This window comes from Acipenser ruthenus, chromosome 30 (assembly GCF_902713425.1).
Source record: "Acipenser ruthenus chromosome 30, fAciRut3.2 maternal haplotype, whole genome shotgun sequence".
NCBI classification, from domain to species: Eukaryota; Metazoa; Chordata; class Actinopteri; order Acipenseriformes; family Acipenseridae; genus Acipenser; species Acipenser ruthenus.
Window position 1 is genome coordinate 9,523,553 of NC_081218.1, and position 20,903 is coordinate 9,544,455.

Below are 20,903 nucleotides of genomic sequence, written 5' to 3' on the forward strand. Positions count from 1 at the left end.
TATCCAGGGCGACTTACAATCGTAAGCAAATACATTTCAAGTGTTACAATACAAGTAATACAATAAGAGCAAGAAATACAGTAACTTTTGTTCAAGCAAAGTACAAGTGTGACAAACCACAATTCAATAATACAGCAGATAATAGTGATAGTTACATCAGGATATGATTAAATAGTGATAGTTACATCAGGATATGATTAAATACAAAGTACTACAGGTTAAACACTTGGCAGATTACAGTATTCTGAAGTACAGGATTAAATGAAGTAAAATAGGGGGCAGATAAGAGCAAAATAAAGCACATTTACATGAAGGGTGATAGTGTCCCAGGATACAAACAGAGTTCTACAGGTGCTGTTTGAAGAGGTGAGTCTTAAGGAGGCGCCGGAATGTGGTCAGGGACTGGGCAGTCCTGACATCTGTAGGAAGGTCATTCCACCACTGCGGAGCAAGGGTGGAGAAGGCGCGGGCTCTGGAGGCAGGGGAGCGTAGCGGAGGTAGAGCTAGTCTTCTAGTGCAGGCGGAGCGGAGAGGTCGAGTGGGGGTGTAGGGAGAGATGAGGGTCTGGAGGTAGCTGGGTGCAGTCTGGTCAAGGCATCTGTAGGCTAGTACAAGAGTCTTGAACTGGATGCGAGCGGTGATCGGGAGCCAGTGGAGCGAGCGGAGTAGTGGAGTAGCATGGGCGAAGCGAGGCAGAGAGAACACCAGGAGGGCAGCAGAGTTCTGGATGAGCTGGAGCGGACGGGTGGCGGACGCAGGGAGGCCAGCCAGGAGGGAGTTGCAGTAGTCTAGGCGGGAGAGTACCAGGGCCTGGACCAGGAGCTGGGTAGCATAGTTGGTGAGGAAGGGTCGGATTCTTCGGATGTTGCTCAGGAAGAATCGGCAAGTGCGTGCCAGAGTGGAGATGTGCTGGGAATAAGAGAGGCAGGGGTCCAGGGTGACTCCAAGGTTCTTAGCTGAGGAAGAGGGAGAGAGTGTGGTAGATTCCAGAGGAACAGAGATAGAGAGATCAGAGGAGGGGGAGGAGGAGGGAAAGAAAAGGAGGTCAGATTTAGAGAGGTTGAGTTTGAGGTGATGCAAGTGCATCCAGGAGGAAATAGCAGACAGACAGGTAGAGATAAGGGAGGAGATGGTGGAGTCAGAGGTGGGGAAGGAGAGGAAAATCTGAGCATCATCAGCATAGAAATGGTATGAGAAACCATAGGATGCGATGAGGGGGCCCAGGGAGCGGGTGTAGAGAGAGAACAGGAGAGGACCCAAGACTGACCCTTGGGGGACTCCAGTTAAGAGAGGGTGAGGTGTGGAGGTTGCTCCACGCCAGGTTACCTGGTAAGTGCGGTTGGAGAGGTAGGAGGAGAACCAGGCCAGAGCAGTGCCAGAGATCCCCAGGTCAGCAAAAGATGATAGTAGAATAGAGTGATCAACAGTGTCAAAGGCAGCAGAGAGGTCGAGGAGAATTAGGACAGAGGAGAGAGAGGCAGCTCGGGCACACTTAAGTGAGTTGGTGACAGACAGGAGGGCGGTTTCAGTGGAGTGGGCAGAGCGGAAGCCAGATTGGAGAGGGTCAAGCAGAGAGTGGTTGGACAGGAAAGCAGAGAGCTGGCGGTGTACAGTCCGCTCGAGGGTTTTGGAGAGGAAGGGTAGGAGGGAGACAGGACGGTAGCTCTGGAGGGAGGTGGGGTCGAGGGTAGGTTTTTTGAGGAGGGGAGTGATAGAGGCTTTTTTGAAGGCAGAGGGAAAGATACCAGAAAGTAGAGAGGTGTTGAGGAGGGAGGAGATGAAGGGGAGTAGAGCAAAGTTGTTCCTCCATGGTACATGATTGGTGAGTATTACATCATTATACTTTTATAGTGAGGTCAGATAAAGAATGGAAGCACATACGTAATTTAAACACAGTCTGTAATATGTAGAAAACTAAGAGCCTAGTCTGGTAACAAACTTTCTTGCTAGCCGGTTAAAACAGATCGTAAGCACGTGTTTGCAAAACAATCATTTGACAACAGGTTGCAGCTTACATACCAATTAGAGCAAGTGTCACATTGTCACATGACATCCATCTGTAATGTGATGAAGTTAACATCCCAGTCGTCAACTGGGGGGAAATCTGCTCTATGTTTTGTACAGATAGGTGCATCAGGACAATCTCCAGTACATACAGATACAACACCCATTGACAGCAATGACTGCCCTAAAAAACTTTTAAAAAAAAAAAAAGGTTGCCCCAACCCTGGCAATTAATCTAAAAAAATTGCCAGAAAGTTATCTAATGACATTTCCAAATGCTGTGACTTATGTGGATGACAGAACTACATTTAGGTAGCGGTACAGAAGAAAACATGCAGAATACAGCCTGTTAAAAGTGGATTTATTGGGCACTGTTTAGGTCCATATACTGCTGTCTTACAAGTAAATAGTGTATAGAGGAAAACATGGGGTGTCACTCCTATCTGTATAATTGAACTTGCTAATGTAATGCATTGATACAGAGCTTTATTATATATACTATTGACCAAATCCTCCTTAATTGTTGATATCATTTTAATTTGTTTTAGGTGTTGATCTCATTGGACCATTCCAGCCATCGAAGGGAGGACACCACTCCTGCTTGACGGCTACTGATTTCTTCACAAAGTGGACTGAGGCCATCCCCATCAAAGACAAGTCAGCTGCTTGCATGACCTCATAAGTACAGAGGAGTGCATGTGCTCGGTTTGCAGAAGAATGGGTAAGTACAATAAGTAAAGGTGTAACAGATTTATTATTTAGTTTTTTTTGTAAATTTTATACTAAGCATTCTAGCTTAGTATATGATACTAACAGTATGCTTTCATACTGCCTATCAAGCTGCATTATTATAATTTACAGCTGCTTGCATACAGTATGTACAGCAGCGCATTGGTAATAGGGCTCATTGTCTTCAGTGCTTATTTGTGATGAGCACACAAAACACTTATTTTCAAGACATTTTTTTTTTTCAGCAGACCCTGATTCTGTATTGAGACCTGTTGGTTTGGAGAAATATTGCAGATGCTTTAGCACTTCAATTTGATTATTTCTTATCTTCCATTTTTAATTGGTACAGTAGTCACTGAATTATTGCCTGACTTGAGTATTTCCGGGGCAGAGATATCCAGAGTACACTGGCTGTCAGTATATTATTATTATTATTATTTATTTCTTAGCAGACGCCCTTATCCAGGGCGACTTACAATACCACATTATTTTTACATACAATTACCCATTTATACAGTCGGGTTTTTACTGGAGCAATCTAGGTAAAGTACCTTGCTCAAGGGTACAGCAGCAGTGTCCCCACCAGGGATTGAACCCACGACCCTCTGGTCAAGAGTCCAGAGCCCTAACCACTACTCCACACTGCTGCCCCACCCACCTTGTTTAATGTAATTATTGTGAACCAGTTGGGCTGGTGCTGATTCGCTGTATTGAAGTGAAGTTGTGCCAAACAAGGTGAGTGTAACATGATATAAAAGTCCAATCAACTGTCTCACTAATTAGGCTATTAAGTGCATATGCTTCAGTAATAGTCACTCAAGCGTGTCATGGTCAAGGATGAATGATCGAGTGATTAAAAAGAAACCAAAAACATTTAGTCAATGTCTATCATTTATATACCTTATTTTTTCAAAAAATAAATGTGTTATAATAGTGATAAGTTTCTTTTGATGCTCGGTATACAAAGGCAAAAATCCTTATAAGAGGAAAACTAAACCTATCAGTAACTAACCTTTTAACCTCCTCTCGCTCCCATTTTTTTTTACTTCCTAAATGGGAAAATATTTTTAAAAAATATATAAAACCACAATGCCAAAATAAATCAAATAAATATGATGCTGCTGTTTAACTAAACACCTACTTAAAACAGTAAAAACATTATTTGTATAATTTATTTTATTTATCTATTTATTTGGTATATTGACATAATCGGGTAACTGTATGAAGACACCCCAGTTTGGACCCCGTTTATCAACAAGGAAGAGCAAAGCGATTCCTTTGCGTTTTTATTGGTTCCACTTGGGGTGCTGCTGCTCATTAAAACCTTTAGTATTTTTGCAGTGGAAACGATAACCTATCTATACCTAGATATTTAGTGAGCAATGCTTCTAAGGGGGTACACGGTACACATGGGCAGCAGTGTGGAGTAGTGCTTAGGGCTCTGGACTCTTGACCGGAGGGTCGTGGGTTCAATCCCCAGTGGGGGACACTGCTGCTGTACCCTTGAGCAAGGTACTTTACCTAGATTGCTCCAGTAAAAACCCAACTGTATAAATGGGTAATTGTATATAAAAATAATGTGATATCGTGTAACAATTGTAAGTCGCCCTGGATAAGGGCGTCTGCTAAGAAATAAATAATAAATCACTGGGCCTCCAAAGACGTGCCCCCACGCGTTCTGTATAGGTTATAATGGGCTACACTTTGGGGTGCTGCTGATCGTGGGGTACGGCTTGCTCACTAAAATCTTTAGTGCTTTGCAAAGAGGAGGTGATAACCTAATTAGGCATACCTCGATATTTAGTGAGGAAGCCGTCTAAGGTGAGTAAATGGGGCGAAACAAGCGGTTAATACAGGGTACCGCTATGCTGCTGATACAGATTTGTTATTAATGTTTTCGTTTTTGTTTTTTTTAAAGAAGGAGAGATTATTTTTTAAATAGTGGCAATATATTAATTGAGCAAGATGTGTAAGTGAGTTAAAACACACAGAAAAGGGACGCGCTGCTTTGTCAACTACACCGCGAATAAGGAACCGGGATATAAGCAACCCACTTCCAGGTGGATCACGCGTAGCCCGGTTTGCCTAACCCAGTGCCTTTGCTACAATGCAGTCTGTTTTTAATTACAAGAAAACGAAACTTATTTGAGGCCCCGCGCAGAAGTCTTATTACGACACCCTTTACATGATTCTTCATCGTCCGGATCCTACTAGATAAAAGAGAAGGGAAGTTGATATATATGCACAGTTAGACCTCACTGCACACAGGCAATGGAGCACTGCAAGTATGCTCTCAAGTGCTGGATTCCGAAGCGTTGTATATTACTGCTGGTACACCTTCAAGCAGGTGAGTATTGCAGTCTGAGATACATTGCTTTGACCTGTGTGCAGATAGCCTACTGTCTGCATGTAACACAGACCTGGGGGTTTTATATATTCAACTTTATAAACGTGGACGTTAGTGTTTTTTTTTTTTTTTTTTTTGTTTTTTTTAAATTTTATTTTGGTTGTGTTTTATATATGTCTCGTTTCCTGTCTTTCAGCAGTGATCGCCTTGCAAGGTCCAGGATCGGTAAAAATAGTTCTACCAGGGGACAGTACTATAAAATACACGTATGACAAGTCTTACAAAGATTATAACAAGTACTGGTGTCACGGGTACTACCCGCGAACATGCACCGTTATTGCGGACAGTCACGGGAAGGGCACAGAGATCGTGGAAGTGAAGGATGATAAAAAGGGAAACATTGACGTTAATATAAAAGAAGTCATACCAGATGGAGATTACTGGTGTGGGATAGAAATGCAGGGACTCGATTCGATGACATACACTGACCTCAGAATTGTTATTACTGAAGGTAAGCTTTGCATTTCCATGTGTTCTGTTCCTTCGATCCTTATATATATATATATATATAGCACTGAATTCTGGAAACCAATGCGCTGAACCCTGCCCTTCTATATACAGCAGTTTAATGCTCCACACAGAAAACCATGGTCAGAGTACTCTTTTCATAGTGTTCAAAGCAGAGCTTCGCTTTTTTGGATGATAATTAGGGAGTGGATAACCTGTAGAAGCAGCAGATTTCTATACTTTCCACTTGTTCGGTGCTCATTTAAATTGTTTGTTTCTCCTGTTTTTCTTTTTTTTCAGCCAATCAGGACAATGCCTACAGGTAAATATACTGTGTAGTTTTTTTCCAGGGTTTACAAACACACTGAAAATTAAATAAGATAAATGTTAAGAATGACTTTGTGGTAGGTACTATGAGCCTTTATTTATGTCCGGAAGCATTCTGAGGATCTTTAGAGTCCTGTAAAGAAGGACGTTTCATCAGGACTATGATGATTTTATGACCAGGACAGATGTTTTTTGGTTGTTGTTTTCTTGCTGAAGATTATTCATGCCGTCTGTTTGTTTTAGGAAGGAATACATCATCTCCTTCTCTCTGCTGGGTTTCCTCCTATTACTGCTAGCAGTGTTCGCTGTCTGGTTTAAGAAAAAATCAAACAGCAAAAAAAACAGTGGTAGGTGTATGCCCCTTATATGCCTGTATGTATGGCCGCTATAGAAATGGGAATTGTATTGTATTGTATACATGTGAAAAACTGCTCATCCAGTTGGGATGAAACATTACTATGCTTTTGAGAGTATTAGATTGTGGTTCCTTCGGGAACACTGGGTGCTGAATTGTGCAGCAAGATATCTGTGCATTCATGGAAACAGAAGCTACTGCCAACTGAGCAGAAACAGTGAGATCAGCTGTCATGCCCATTGTGACTGAAACTGAATTGCAACAAACAGATGCATCTTTTAGAAGTCCCAGGAATCCCATTTGGACATCACTATCATTTGAGTACCTTTTGAATATTAAATTAAGCAGCCTGCTACAGTCCGTTCCCCCGCTGCTGAATATGAAGTTCATTCAATACATACAGATTTCTGCTTCGCAATTCCAGGACATGACATTGCACCTGAAGAGAAGAAGACCTGCACTCAGAAGGTGTCTTCAGAGGTAAGAGCACTGTTAGAGAAGGTGTCTTCAAAGGTAAGAGCACTGTTAGAGAAGGTGTCTTCAGAGGTAAAAGCACTGTTAGAGAAGGTGTCGTCAGAGGTAAGAGCACTGTTAGAGAAGGTGTCTTCAGAGGTAAAAGCACTGTTAGAGAAGGTGTCTTCAAGGTAAGAGCACTGTTAGAAAGGTGTCTTCAGAGGTAAAAGCACTGTTAGAGAAGGTGTCTTCAAGGTAAGAGCACTGTTAGAGAAGGTGTCTTCAGAGGTAAGAGCACTGTTATAGAAGGTGTCTTCAGAGGTAAGAGCACTGTTAGAGAAGGTGTCTTCAGAGGTAAGAGCACTATTCCTGTTTTATTCAACAGCCTGTATGAATGAATGTAAAGTAACCTCTCATGTAACAATGAAAAAGGCACCCAAATCAGATCAGCTTTGTTGTTAAGTGCATACCTATAAGGGGCTCCCGAGTGGCGCATCCAGTAAAGGCGCTCCGCGTGGACTGCAGGATGCACCCTATATCCTGGAGATCGCAGGTTAGAATCCAGGCTATGTCATTGCCAACTGTGAACCAGGGGTTCATAGGGGGCGGCGCACAATTGGCCGAGCGCCGCCCGGGTAGGGAGGGCTTTGGTCGGCAATGCAATCCACTGTTCACCGCGCACAAGCGACCCCAGTGGCTGATAGTGCACCTGATGGTCTGCAGTGCAGCCATTCAGATCTGTGTTGTCCTCCAACACTATAGGTCTGGTAGCTACGCTGTGGATCCGCAGTGCGAAAAATGACAGATTGGCAGGAACACGTTTCATAGGACGCGTGTTTCAGCCTCCATTTCCCGAGTCGCGGGGAGGTTGCAGTGGTGAACCAGGATAAAAACAATAATTGGACACTCCAAATTGAAAACCAGTGTTGAAAAAAAATACCTATAAGGATGGAAAAAAAGGAGAAAATGCCCAGGGTGGTGTTTTTGACTGGGGTGGTTCTTACACCGTCTACAGGAGAGTGTTGCAGGGGAGCAGGTTAATGTTTACACTCTGATGTACTTAGACATGATTCTGAGAGCTCTATACACAGGGGTGCTTTAAGCGTCTGGGTTTTAAAAGCAGACAGGATGTGATGACTGAAACAGAATGGTTTTCTGTTATGTGTGCATTTTTCTTGTGCTGGAATCAGCAAAAAAAAAAAGTTGAGTGCTGACATAGAGTTTGGTTTCTTATTAGTGTTCCTGTAACTGGTGAAGTTCTTCAATGTTAACATGATCACATCAATTCATTCAGGGTACTGCTTCTTGATTATATGCATATTATACAAATGCTCTGAGCAAAAGTTTCTGAAAAACCTACAAAAGTAATGCTACCAAAGCACTAAGAACAGAGTTGAAGCAGTGCTATACAATGGGGAGCTGGAAAGGTGAAGTACGTTTCTTTGTGACCACACGAAGCGCCCTGTTCTTAAAATACATGTGCCTGGTATCAGCAGGAAGGAGGGAACCAGAATGCAGGTTCCTGTTTCTGCCCTTGTGAAATGCAGAAGCTCCACAGAAACCGTCCTCTTTTTTCTGTTGTGTCACATTGCAGAAGACGCACTGCTGTCTGTGGGGTAACAGATCTTTCTACACTAACTGTACCTGTGTCTACTGGACTAAGAGTTTCTCAGGCACACAACCCTGCCTCAGAACTCTTGCTATTCAATTCATTGCCACCAGGTGTCGCTATCTGTGCATTGCAGAGGCTAGTACTGTAATTAGGTGTATCAGTGGAGAAACAGCCATTTTAGGTTTTGTTATAAAACAACAAACTTCCACAACCTAGACCTAAAAAATAAAACAAATATAATAACATTGAAAATGATTGAAGTGTTGAATAAAGCATTGGCCTGTGTTTTGAAGTTAAATATCACTAAGTAATGATATGCCCACTCTTTCTTTCCTAGGTTTCCTTGGACAGTGAGGTCGGTGTTACTTACTCAGCTGTGCAAGTTACAACAGCGCCCTCTCCTGAAGGAAGAGGAGAGTGTGCTCTTCCAGACCCTGATGTAATGGAACCTGTTACGTACAGCACACTTGTGTTCTAAAGAGTGGAACATGCAAAGTGTATGAATGTAACCAATCCTTCCACTTTCTGTGTCTCTGTGTGTATTCCAGTCATTATAACCAGGCTTGTACACAACAGTATATCATTAGAGAAGCCTAGTCTTACAAAACAGGAGAGCATTAACTAGGGTTAGCCATGCGGAGTGGAGCCGGAGTGGAGCCGGAGCGGAGCCGGAGCGGAGCCGGAGTGGAGCCAGAGTGGAGCCGGAGCGGAGCTTGCCAGTTTTCAGAGCTGAGCTCCAGAGCTAGCGGAGTTTCTGCAGCAGCTCTGTTATTTCCTACCATTCACATTTAAACAAATCCTTCCTGAATTAATCAGTTCAAACACTTGACTGAACAAAATAAATGAATACGTACTTTAATGGACATAATATTTCTGTTGATATAAGGAGGCGTCATTGTTGGATCAGTGGTTTTGGTTCTTGGTCAGTGGTACTTTGAAAGGTGAAAACAGAGATTTTGACTTGCGAATAATGGAATTGCTTCAAACGCATTGGGAACCAAATCCAAATCCGATCATCGGTTTTACTGCTATCGTGAAAAAGTCACAAAGAGAGAATCGGCTTGGCATTCTATGACCTTGACCTGGAGTTCAAAAGGGCGAAGGTTTCCCACAATCCTTGTATATGCCTTAACCTACCTGTGTGACAGTTACCTCCAAAACCTACTTAGTATGTGAGTTATGGAGTGTGAAAAATGAAAGCATCCTGTTCTGCTCCCCACTTTACAGATTGCAGATAATTGCAGGAAGCGTATACAGCCTGGTCTTTTTTGTTGTAGATGTAGGGCCTTGTTCGTTCAAGAGGTTATATTTTAGCAACTATAAATTGCAAGAAATTAGGTTTTCTAAGCTGATTTTGCAATGAAACAGTATTGCATGACAGGCTAAATTTTCCAATCTTGCTGTAATTATTATTATTTTTTGTTTGTTTGTTTAAAGCTTTTTTGTATAATACGGTTTACTGTATCAGAAAGGAATTTGATAGACCTAAGAAAAGTAATTGAAGCTTGCTGATGCTCCATTGCCTTCTACACTCGTGTGAGCTGGAAAGAAAACAAACACTGGAAGATCCTTTTCCTCTACCAAACGTAAAATATCATGAACTGTGACAAAAATGACATCTCTTCTGGCTTTAGTACTTTTGCAGGAAGGCATGGGAATACATCAAGCTGTAAATGTCCTCATTTGTTTTATCAGAAAGCGTACACTGCCCTTGAACCCCCCCCCCCTCCCCTCCCCTCTCCTCCGCCCCCCCCAAGTGGTTTTAGTGGCTCTGGAGCAGGAGCTGGAGCAGCAGTGTGGAGCTGCACTGGAGGGCTCCTGAGCTGGAGCAGGAGCTTCTGGAGCAGGGGGTGCATCAGCTCTGGAGCCAGCCTGGAGCTGGAGCAGCGGGTGCATCAGCTCTGGAGCTGGAGCCGGGGGTGCATCAGCTCTGGAGCCAGTCTGGAGCTGCAGCAGGGGCTGCTGGAGCCAGCCTGGAGCTGGAGCAGTGGGTGCATCAGCTCTGGAGGCAGTCTGGAGCTGGAGCAGCGGGTCTCCTCAAGACACCCCTGTTCAGACAGCATCTGTAAACCTCACAACTCTCGACTATACTGAACTATATGGCACCCAATTAAACCAGTACTTGCATCAGCTTGTACTTGTACTGAACTGCTCCATACCTTGCTGTATTCCACTACTGCTCTTAATTATAGCTACTTCCTGTATCTTGTTTGAATCATTCTCATCCATTCATCGTATTCACTACATGCTCATACTGGACTTTACTCGTATAAGCAAATAGTTTTAATATAAGTTAACTGCTCTCAGTCGAAACCACTCTTACATGTAATTATTTACTGTATTCTCAATTGTGCTCCTATTTGAATTTGATCTTTTGCTACTGATTTTATTGTACTTTGCAACTGCTCTTATCTGTAATATGATACTCTGCAATGTGATATTCTGAAATGTGATACTTTGTACTGTGATATTTTGTAACAATTGTAAGACGCCCTGGATAAGGGCGTCTGCTAAGAAACAAATAATAATAATAATAATAATAATAATAATAATAATAATAATAATAATAATAATAATAATAATAATAACATGCAGTCTCAGAACACTTATTTCTAGTTAATTATTTTACATGTTGTTTTTTTTTCTTTATATACTTATAATTTAAAGGCTTGATGGTTAAAACGTATCAGTTTTATCTAAGATTTTTGCATTATCTTTTTTTTAAGATTTTTTTTTTTTAATCTAAGGTTTTGCACGAATTCCTGTTCATTTGTAGATCTTGCTCAGATTAGGGTACGTTGGCCAATGAAATGAGTCTGCAGTTAATAGTATCTCTTATTTTTAACTGCGGTGACGGTGGCTTCATGCCGGCCCACGGGAAACGGAACATCTAGCCTACTGGTTTAAATTCATCAACTTTTGCACAAACCAATAGAAGCAGCACGGAGCAGGGGAGCAGCAAGCCTCCACTGTAAACATGAGTGTTTTATACATCGTTCTTCTCTTCACTTTCTCCACAGGTAAGACCGTCACAACGGTGTGTTTGTGTGCGTGTCAACTGGTACTGCAAACGAGACTGTAAGATAATGCTATTTGAAATACTTGAGGGGGTTAGCAAGCTTACCATGCTATCTGATTGTACATTTCCCTGTCAACGGGTTCCTGTTTTTGAAATATATATATACTCTTATGTTCTAGAATGTTTAAAAGCGTGAAACACAAAACATAAACAAATGATTAAATACATAAATAAATAAATACATATTTAATTTAAGACTTGGGAGTTTATTAGATATGTTTTATTACGTTTTAATCTAAATTAATCCGGCATGTGTAGAGTTTGTACCACCATTACCACCACCGTGCTAAGTTAACAAAAGTTTTGTATTTTTCTGAAAGCACTGATGTTAAGTTAAAAGCTCCTGGGGTCTTTGTTGTTTCTTGATAGTTTAAAAACAAAATAATAGTTTCCGAAACAAACGGTGCAAACTTTGCACGGTGGTAGTGCGACTGCCTTTAACGCGTTTTGAATGCATTTCCCATAGGTGTGTATTCTGCGCTGTATCCAATAAAGATCAGATGCAACTACGACTCCAAGTACAAGGACAGTGCCAAAGTGTGGTGCAAACAGAACACTTCGCTGTGCTGCAATGGATTCTCGCTTAACGGGAGCCGCGTGACTATGAACCAAGGCAAGGGGCAGCTCGTGGACCTCAAGGACGAGGGTGTCTTCCTCGTGGAGCTGAGCGCGTTCACCATCGCCGAACAGGGCGTCTACTGGTGCGCTGTGATGGACGGGGACGCGATCATCAAACTCCAGGAATTCAAACTCTTTAATGAATGTAAACATCAATCTTTCTTTTCTGGAGCTTGTTAAGAATTACTGTATAGTTAGTCCAATAAAAGGGACCACATCTCCTCTCTGTCGATCATCGCTTTAACAGTAAGAGAACAGGGCACTGCCAGTTGTTGATACCTGGTTAAAATTTGGCAACTCGTACCGAAATACACAGTGAAACCGAATGTATAGATATATGATGGATGACATAAATAAAGCAATATACACTGTAAAAAAATAATTAATTATTTTTTTAAAAATCCGTTAACCTACAGTAACTTTTCTGGCAGAAAGTTGCCAGTAACTTTTCTGTACTTTTACCGATGATAAAATCCTGTTTTTTTACATAAATTATACAGCACATTACGGTATTTTAACGGAATAAAATCAATTTATATTTATAGTACTTTGTCTGTAAAAATACAGTTTTATTAATTTAAAAAAACTACAACCGTGCACAGAAAATAAGATGTTTGTCCATTTCTTGCTTGTGTTACCCAATACCTCTTCTGACAACAATGCAATGGTTTGATTAATTAATCCACACGGAGTCTTAACAAGCTGTATTATATTAACAGCGTTTCATTTAACATGCACAACAGACACAGTTACATCATTTCACAAAATGCGCACACAACAAGGGCTCACCATGCCAATTCTAACCACTCTGCCACTGACGGTGACGCATGCGGGAAACAGAATAACACATTCAACACGTCCACAACACCAAGGGGAGATCAGTAAACACAAAAAACACAACAACAAAACACCAGTTCCAACTATTACAGGAAAAATTACGCCATTTCCCATATCTCCCATAATCCCCACGCAATAGGCAAAGCGGAGTCAGAAAGAGGTGCGTGCGAATACATTATTGTTCGGTAAAAAAAAAAAAAACAGTACACTCTGTCAGATTTTGAATTACGGTATTTTTTTCTGTTAACAAATACAGTATTTACTCCTTTAAAACCACGTTTGTTTGTTTTTTTTTACAGTGTATATTGCCCAATTGAAATCCAGGTGCCATGGCTATGAAAAGTTGATGTAATTATGTAAAAGCAAAACTGAAAAAAATATATTAGAATATATAACTATACTATTCTGTGTGCCTCTCTCTCTCTCTCTCTCTCTCTCTCTCTCTCTCTCTCTCTCTCTCTCTCTCTCTCTCTCTCTCTCTCTCTCTCTCTCTCTCTCTCTCTAAGAATGTCCCAGCAGTCTTAAAATGCATAGCTACAAATGACAAGGTGCATTTGATCTTGATACTTCTGAATAATTTTTTTTTTTTTTTTAAATGGGTTGATTTTGAAATAATAATAAAAAAAAGATATCAGGGCGTTTGGGAGCACGTCCTTCATCATCTGGATGGAAATCCCATCAAACTGAGGAAGGACTTGCAGACGTCATAAACTTAGAATAAGGAGAAGTACTGCAACGCTTGTGTTATGTATTCATTAATATGAATGTATTACTAATGGCTGTGTTCTGTGTTGTGTTTTCTTTGAAGTAAACGCTTGGGACTTCTTGAGATATGTTTTCGCGGCCATCATGCTCCTTGTCACTGTCTCAGTCACACTGATTGCAAACAGTGAGTATGGATATCCGAATATTTAAACAAACTGCTTGAAAGGTATTCGATGGCAAATAATTAGCACATTGGTATTCGCTCATGGAGAAAAGCGACGCACGAATGACGTCATAAATAAATAACACGCACTCCACTCTGTAGAGTTTGTAACTCGAGAAGACAGTGTGCTATCGCTGTCGGTGTCAATACGGCGAAGTTTAACAAAACTATACTAGGAAGCAATCTGAACTGCAATGACATGACGTTGAACACCACTTTAAAGAATGTGTTACTTCAATTCCTTATTTAGTGTTTGTTGCCTGTTTCCTTGTTATTAAGACACTGTAAAGCTCTTGTTTGGAATGAAAACACCGAACAGCGTATTACCAACCGACGGATTGTCAGCTTCACGAATGAATAGATTTGATTGCATTGCTGTTAGCAGGTAGTCTCAGACAGCATGTGCTTAGTTTACTGTTTCCTTACCTTTGTGATCTTTGCAATTATCACTCGTGTATGTTTTGATAAGTCTGTGTGAAGGAGCTAGGAGTTCTGGCGCTCATATTCACTTCTAGTTGCTGCCATAGACGTCTATAATGTAGGCTAGATCAGCTTGCCATAGACGTCTATAATGTAGGCTAGATCAGCTTGCCATAGACGTCTATAATGTAGGCTAGATCAGCTTGCCATAGACGTATATAATGTAGGCTAGATCAGCCAAAGTGTCTTTATGTTAGGAAGTGTCAGCGCCATCTAGTGCACAGCAGTGGATTGCCAGTAAAACAAAAGGATACTTATTTCCAAAGTGGCAGATCAGTAGATGGCACTGGCTCTTACTTTTACAAAGACTCTTCACAACTCTGATGTGCTGTGAAATCAATCAATCAATCAAGCAGATGAACAGTAACCCTCCATTTGTGTCTTTCTTATAGGAAATGCTGCAAAGAAGGTCAGTATATTATATTGTTTTCTTATTAAATCGAGTCTGTCAGTGTATGAGAGGGTGCTGTATATAACATATGCTTTATATAGCCTATATATATATATATATATATATAGGGCAGCAGTGTGGAGTCGTGGTTAGGGCTCTGGACTCTTGACCGGAGGGTCGTGGGTTCAATCCCCAGTGGGGACACTGCTGCTGTACCCTTGAGCAAGGTACTTTACCTAGATTGCTCCAGTAAAAACCCAACTGTAAAATGGGTAATTGTATGTAAAAATAATGTGATATCTTGTAACAATTGTAAGTCGCCCTGGATAAGGGCGTCTGCTAAGAAATAAATAATAATAATAATATATACAGTACCAGTCAAAAGTTTGAGTACACTTGCAGGAAACTAAGTTTTTTTTCATAATTGACAATGTTTTACGTCGTATACGTTTCTGGAAATACTTGAAAATGAAAACACACGTTACAATATACAAAACAAAACATAAGGAGTATCAAAGCAATGTTCAAGAAAATTGAAAATTGTCTCTAAATCTTGGATTCCTCAAAATAGCCACCCTTTGCCTTAATAACAGCCTCACAAACACGAGGCATTCGGTTAACAAGTTTCAGCAGGAAATCACCCGACATGTCTTCCCAGCTCTTCTGCAGCAATTCCCAGAGATGTAGGGCACTTGTGGGTAGCTTTGCTTTGACTCTTCTGTCCAGTTCGTCCCATACAAGTTCTATGGGATTGAGGTCTGGAGACTGGGCAGGCCAGGTCATTAGATTGAGTTGTCCTTCACTTTCCTTCTTCGCCAGATAGTTCTTGCACAACTTTGAGGCGCGTTTCAGGTCATTATCTTGCTGAAGAATGAAGGACTGCCCAACTAGCCATAATCCTGATGGAATGGCATGCCTCTGAAGTATGCTATGATAGCCATGCTGGTTGAGCTTGCCATGGGCTTGGTAAAGATCACCAACTCTGTCACCAGCAAAGCAACCCCAGACCACGACACTGCCTCCTCCATGCCTGACAGTGGGAACCACACATGCAGAACTCATGTGCTCACCCTCTCTGCGTCTTACAAACACTCAGCGGTTGGACCCAAATATTTCAAATTTTGACTCATTGGTCCATAAGACCGACTTCCACTCCTCAAACGTCCAGTTTCTGTGTTTTTTGGCCCAGGGAAGTCTCTTCCTCTTATTCTGTACTCTTAACAATGGTTTCTTTGCAGCAATTCTTCCAGTTAGGCCAGCTTCACGCAATCTCCTCTGAACAGTTGATGTTGAAACATCTGTACTTCTAGTAGCATTTAGCTGAGCTTGTATTTCAGGGGCAGTTAATCGCCGGTTTCGCAGACTTGTGACTCGAATGAACTTGTTCTCTGATTCTGAGGTCACCCTTGGCCTGCCTGACCTTGTTCGGTCCTCATAAGTGCCAGTTTCTTCAAATCGTTTGATGGTCTTGGCCACAGCAGTTACAGACACTTGCAAAGTTCTTGTGATTTGTCTTAAAGATTGACCTTCATTTCTTAAAGTAATTACAGACTATCATGACTATATGATTATCAGCTTATATAAGTACACATATCATATAATGAAATATTAAGTGTTTATAGACAAGTTTATACAGTTAAAAGCATAGATAATCATGAAAAACCTGGTTTCAAGCAGGTGTACTCAAACTTTTGACAGGTACTGTATATATATATATATACAGTACTGTGCAAAAGTTTTAGGCAGGTGTGAAAAAATGCTGTAAAGTAAGAATGCTTTCAAAAATAGACATGTTAATAGTTTATATTTATCAATTAACAAAATGCAAAGTGAGTGAACAGAAGAAAAATCTAAATCAAATCCATATTTGGTGTGACCACCCTTTGCCTTCAAAACAGCATCAATTCTTCTAGGTACACTTGCACACAGTTTTTGAAGGAACTCGGCAGGTAGGTTGGCCCAAACATCTTGGAGAACTAACCACAGTTCTTCTGTGGATTTAGGCAGCCTCAGTTGCTTGTCTCTCTTCATGTAATCCCAGACAGACTCGATGATGTTGAGATCAGGGCTCTGTGGGGGCCATACCATCACTTCCAGGACTCCCTGTTCTTCTTTACGCTGAAGATAGTTCTTAATGACTTTCGCTGTATGTTTGGGGTCGTTGTCATGCTGCAGAATAAATTTGGGGCCAATCAGATGGTATTGCATGATGGATAAGTATCTGCCTGTACTTCTCAGCATTGTTCAGACCATTAATTCTGACCAAATCCCCAACTCCATTTGCAGAAATTCAGCCCCAAACTTGCAAGGAACCTCCACCATGCTTCACTGTTGCCTGCAGACACTCATTCGTGTACCGCTCTCCAACCTTCGGCGAACAAACTGCCTTCTGCTACAGCCAAATATTTCAAATTTTGACTCATCAGTCCAAAGCACCTGCTGCCATTTTTCTGCACCCCAGTTCCTGTGTTTTTGTGCATAGTTGAGTCGCTTGGCCTTGTTTCCACGTCGGAGGTATGGCTTTTTGGCCGCAAGTCTTCCATGAAAGCCACTTGTGACCAGACTTCTCCGGACAGTAGATGGGTGTACCAGGGTCCTACTGTTTTCTGCCAATTCTGAGCTGATGGCACTGCTGGACATCTTCCGATTGCGAAGGGAAGTAAGCATGATGTGTCTTTCATCTGCTGCAGTAAGTTTCCTTGGCCGACCACTGCGTCTATGGTCCTCAACGTTGCCCATTTCTTTGTGCTTCTTCAAAAGAGCTTGGACAGCACATCTGGAAACCCCTGTCTGCCTTGAAATTTCTGCCTGGGAGAGACCTTGCTGATGCAGTATAACTACCTTGTGTCTTGTTGCTGTGCTCAGTCTTGCCATGGTGTATGACTTTTGACAGTAAACTGTCTTCAGCAACCTCACCTTGTTAGCTGAGTTTGGCTGTTCCTCACCCAGTTTTATTCCTCCTACACAGCTGTTTCTGTTTCAGTTAATGATTGTGTTTCAACCTACATATTGAATTGATGATCATTAGCACCTGTTTGGTATAATTGTTTAATCATACACCTGACTATATGCCTACAAAATCCCTGACTTTGTGCAAGTGTACCTAGAAGAAATGATGCTGTTTTGAAGGCAAAGGGTGGTCACACCAAATATGGATTTGATTTAGATTTTTCTTCTGTTCACTCACTTTGCATTTAGTTAATTGATAAATATAATCTATTAACATGTCTATTTTTGAAAGCATTCTTACTTTACAGCATTTTTTCACACCTGCCTAAAACTTTTGCACAGTACTGTATATATATATACAGCATATGTTATACAGAAGAAAAATATATGAGGAGATTATTATATGTTGTTTATTTAAATAAAAAGGTTTAGTTAACAGATGTGTTTTTCTGAATAAGATATTATTAGAGAATTTTGGAATTATACTTAGTTTTAAATCCTAATCGATGAAACTTAAATTTGAACAGTGATGTCATTATCTTAATACTGATAAGACAAGAGTGCTTACATACATACATTGTGTGATATTAATTATAAAATCACATTCAGCAATAAAATGATCTTAAGCGGTTGACAAGACGCTTTTCGGCTGACCACTGTCAGAAATAACCCGCCAAGTATCACACTTACTTCAAATGCTTTGTTTAAATATACCAGAACGGATATTAGGGTTTCAGGCTTTCGACTTATTTCTGAGCGCTCTGCCAGGAACAATTTTTATAGTAGAAGCCATGCAAAGCCAAGGGTGCAGCCGCACACCCAGCACCCCTAGTTCCAGCAACCCTGTCTCTGCCTGCCTTTAATGGTGTTATTCGTCATTAACCCATCTCAGTTTCTTAATTTAATCATGGAAAAATGACAATGACAAAACAAGCTCAAATCGTTTTTTAACTATACATTCCTAAGACCACGGTGACGATTGCTTACCCGCGCTGCTGGAGGTAGCGACAACACTAATACTAACCCGCCTGTTTCATAAAACAAGAGACATCACCTTGGCTAAACTCACCATCCCGCCTTCATCGGTATTCTCTGGAGTAGGAAGAAGTCTTACCAGCTCGTTTAACTTTTTAATACAAATAGAGTCGGCAAAAAACTCATTCTGAAAGAGGGTTACTTGTATCTGCTGTCAAAGTGCGTTCCAGTATCACAGAAGTGCGTCTAGTCTGCTGTACCACCTGCGTGATAAACATGCGTTCACTTCTCAAAACAGTTTTTTTTCTGCTACAGACAACAATACAACAGCAAATATCTGTTTCGACAGAGTACTATAACCAGTGCTGTTGGATAGCTACCGACTGCAGACCCGTTAACATTGTAGCTTTGTTTTATTTCAATAACCACATTTATTTTCAAACGATATTACTTACAATTATAGAGGATATAACTGTTACTTAATACGTTTTGTTTTATTTAGGCAATTTCAAGTTATTAATAAAAGAGCATTTTAAATTAGCATTACTCTTTTTTAAAAAGCAATGAAGAACATCAGTTTATAAGTAAAGGAAACTAAAGGAAGCTGATCATTGTAAATGCAGCAAGGTGAGTGATGATGATAATAATAATAATAATAATAATAATAATAATAATAATAATAATAATAATAATAATAATAATAATAATAATAAAACAAACTTAAATTAGACTGATGCAGTAACTGTATCAAATTAAATATGATTAATCGCATTTTTTAATCTTAATTTTTTTTTTATATTCCACCAACGTGTTTTTTGTGAACAATGACTAACGCTGTTCAATAATTTCCTTCCTCTTTCCAGCGCTCTGCAGATCCCGTTAATGACCAGGTTGAACTCTCTGCGCAGCAGAACGCGGCCAGATCCCGCGAGAGTTAGGGTGAAGCACTGCGAGTCTCAATGCAGTAGCGGTGGAACATGATGGGGTCATATTCGACATGTGTTTGTTACTCCAGTGTTTTTCAGTAAAAAAATAAATAATAATAATAAAAAAATGATCTGGTTTCAGATGGGCGTCTGTGTCCTAAGCAGCAGTGTGGAGTAGTGGTTAGGGCTCTGGACTCTTGACCGGAGGGTCGTGGGTACCCTTGAGCAAGATACTTTACCTAGTAAAAACCCAACCCTGTAAATGGGTAATTGTATGTAAAAAAAATAATGTGATATCTGTATAATGTGAAATAATGCATAATGTGATATCTTGTAACAATTGTAAGTCTGCTAAGAAATAATAATAACAATACAACAGCTCATAAGTAAAGAACAGGCAGTTTCTGCATTGTAATCTTCGGATGGTAGAACTTTAGGTACTCTCCAAACTGGGGCATTACTGCACTTGTACTTGCAATTACAGACCACTAGAGGGAAGCAGGCGGCTACTTTTTTTTCTAATCCTAAAGATGCTGTACGTGCGTTGGTGTAATAATTTCTCAATAATTGCGCAATGATAACTATTTTGTGATTGGTGTCTGACTCGGTAATTAAATAATAATAATAATAATAATAATAATAATAATAATAATAATAATAATAATAATAATAAAACAACAGCAGGTTTTCTCCCACAGCTCAAAAACACACGATGATTAACGTTAACGACAGGTGACGGGGAACTCGCCCTAGGAAGCAGAGAGAGAAATCGTCATTGTGTTGCTCATCGGGATTTACTCAGTATTAGCTCATCCGATTCTAAAAATCCTGGAGCGAGCAGCCGAGGTCTTAAGGCGCAGTCGTCTCATTTATAATTCTTGGTTAATACTTTGGTTTCAAAACAAGTGGGGGCGACAGTTTCTGAAGTCGGGGTTGCATGAAGATTAATTTATCTGAAATAATAAAATATGTTACAAATAAATATAACAAAACATTGCATCCCGTGTATGTCTAATTAAAAGATCCGAAGACTTTCCTGCGGCAGTCATTCAAAACAATACATTGTTGGCACAATGTTGTCCTGGGTGATGAGTGCGGCACTTAGCTGTATTATTCATTTTGAGTCATGAAATTACAAAGCCATGGATTTATTGGAAGCGCATTGAAGCTCCGCTCAGATCGGAGCCACGAACAGATCCCTTTAGTACAGCCAGGCCCTGAGGCAGCGCTGAGCGCTACAGCGAGCGTGGCATAATGCAGTTTTAATGAGAGGGATGAGAATTGCACTTGAATATATATTTCTAGAAACGCTGAGGTTGAAATACTTCCGATAAATACAGTTTTGCTGTTAAAATGATGCTAGTACTGTATTGGTATAATAAAGGG

The 20,903-nt window shown here is 40.7% G+C and overlaps 2 protein-coding genes across 5 annotated transcripts; both read left to right on the plus strand.

Annotated features, from left to right (window-relative positions):
• The first annotated feature begins 2,634 nt into the window (after window positions 1-2,634).
• Window positions 2,635-10,983, plus strand: LOC131696484 (CMRF35-like molecule 7). Of its 3 annotated transcripts, none has more exons than XM_059004995.1 (6): window positions 2,635-2,725; window positions 5,277-5,591; window positions 5,888-5,909; window positions 6,158-6,261; window positions 6,694-6,749; window positions 8,672-10,982. In XM_059004995.1, the coding sequence occupies exons 1-6, from the start codon at window positions 2,701-2,703 to the stop codon at window positions 8,810-8,812; spliced, it is 663 nt and encodes a 220-aa protein (XP_058860978.1). In that variant the 5' UTR covers window positions 2,635-2,700; the 3' UTR covers window positions 8,813-10,982. The 3 variants fall into 3 exon arrangements, with proteins under 3 accessions (XP_058860978.1, XP_058860976.1, XP_058860977.1); XM_059004993.1 differs by lacking the exon at window positions 2,635-2,725 and adding an exon at window positions 4,661-5,080 and having other exon boundaries at window positions 8,672-10,983; XM_059004994.1 differs by lacking the exon at window positions 2,635-2,725 and adding an exon at window positions 4,661-5,080 and having other exon boundaries at window positions 5,280-5,591; window positions 8,672-10,983.
• A 135-nt stretch (window positions 10,984-11,118) lies between these two features.
• LOC131702782 (CMRF35-like molecule 8) lies at window positions 11,119-20,903 on the plus strand. Of its 2 annotated transcripts, XM_059004996.1 has the most exons (5): window positions 11,119-11,354; window positions 11,880-12,176; window positions 13,677-13,757; window positions 14,669-14,685; window positions 19,455-20,903. In XM_059004996.1, the coding sequence occupies exons 1-5, from the start codon at window positions 11,312-11,314 to the stop codon at window positions 19,527-19,529; spliced, it is 513 nt and encodes a 170-aa protein (XP_058860979.1). In that variant the 5' UTR covers window positions 11,119-11,311; the 3' UTR covers window positions 19,530-20,903. The 2 variants fall into 2 exon arrangements, with proteins under 2 accessions (XP_058860979.1, XP_058860980.1); XM_059004997.1 differs by lacking the exon at window positions 14,669-14,685 and having other exon boundaries at window positions 11,125-11,354; window positions 19,455-19,548.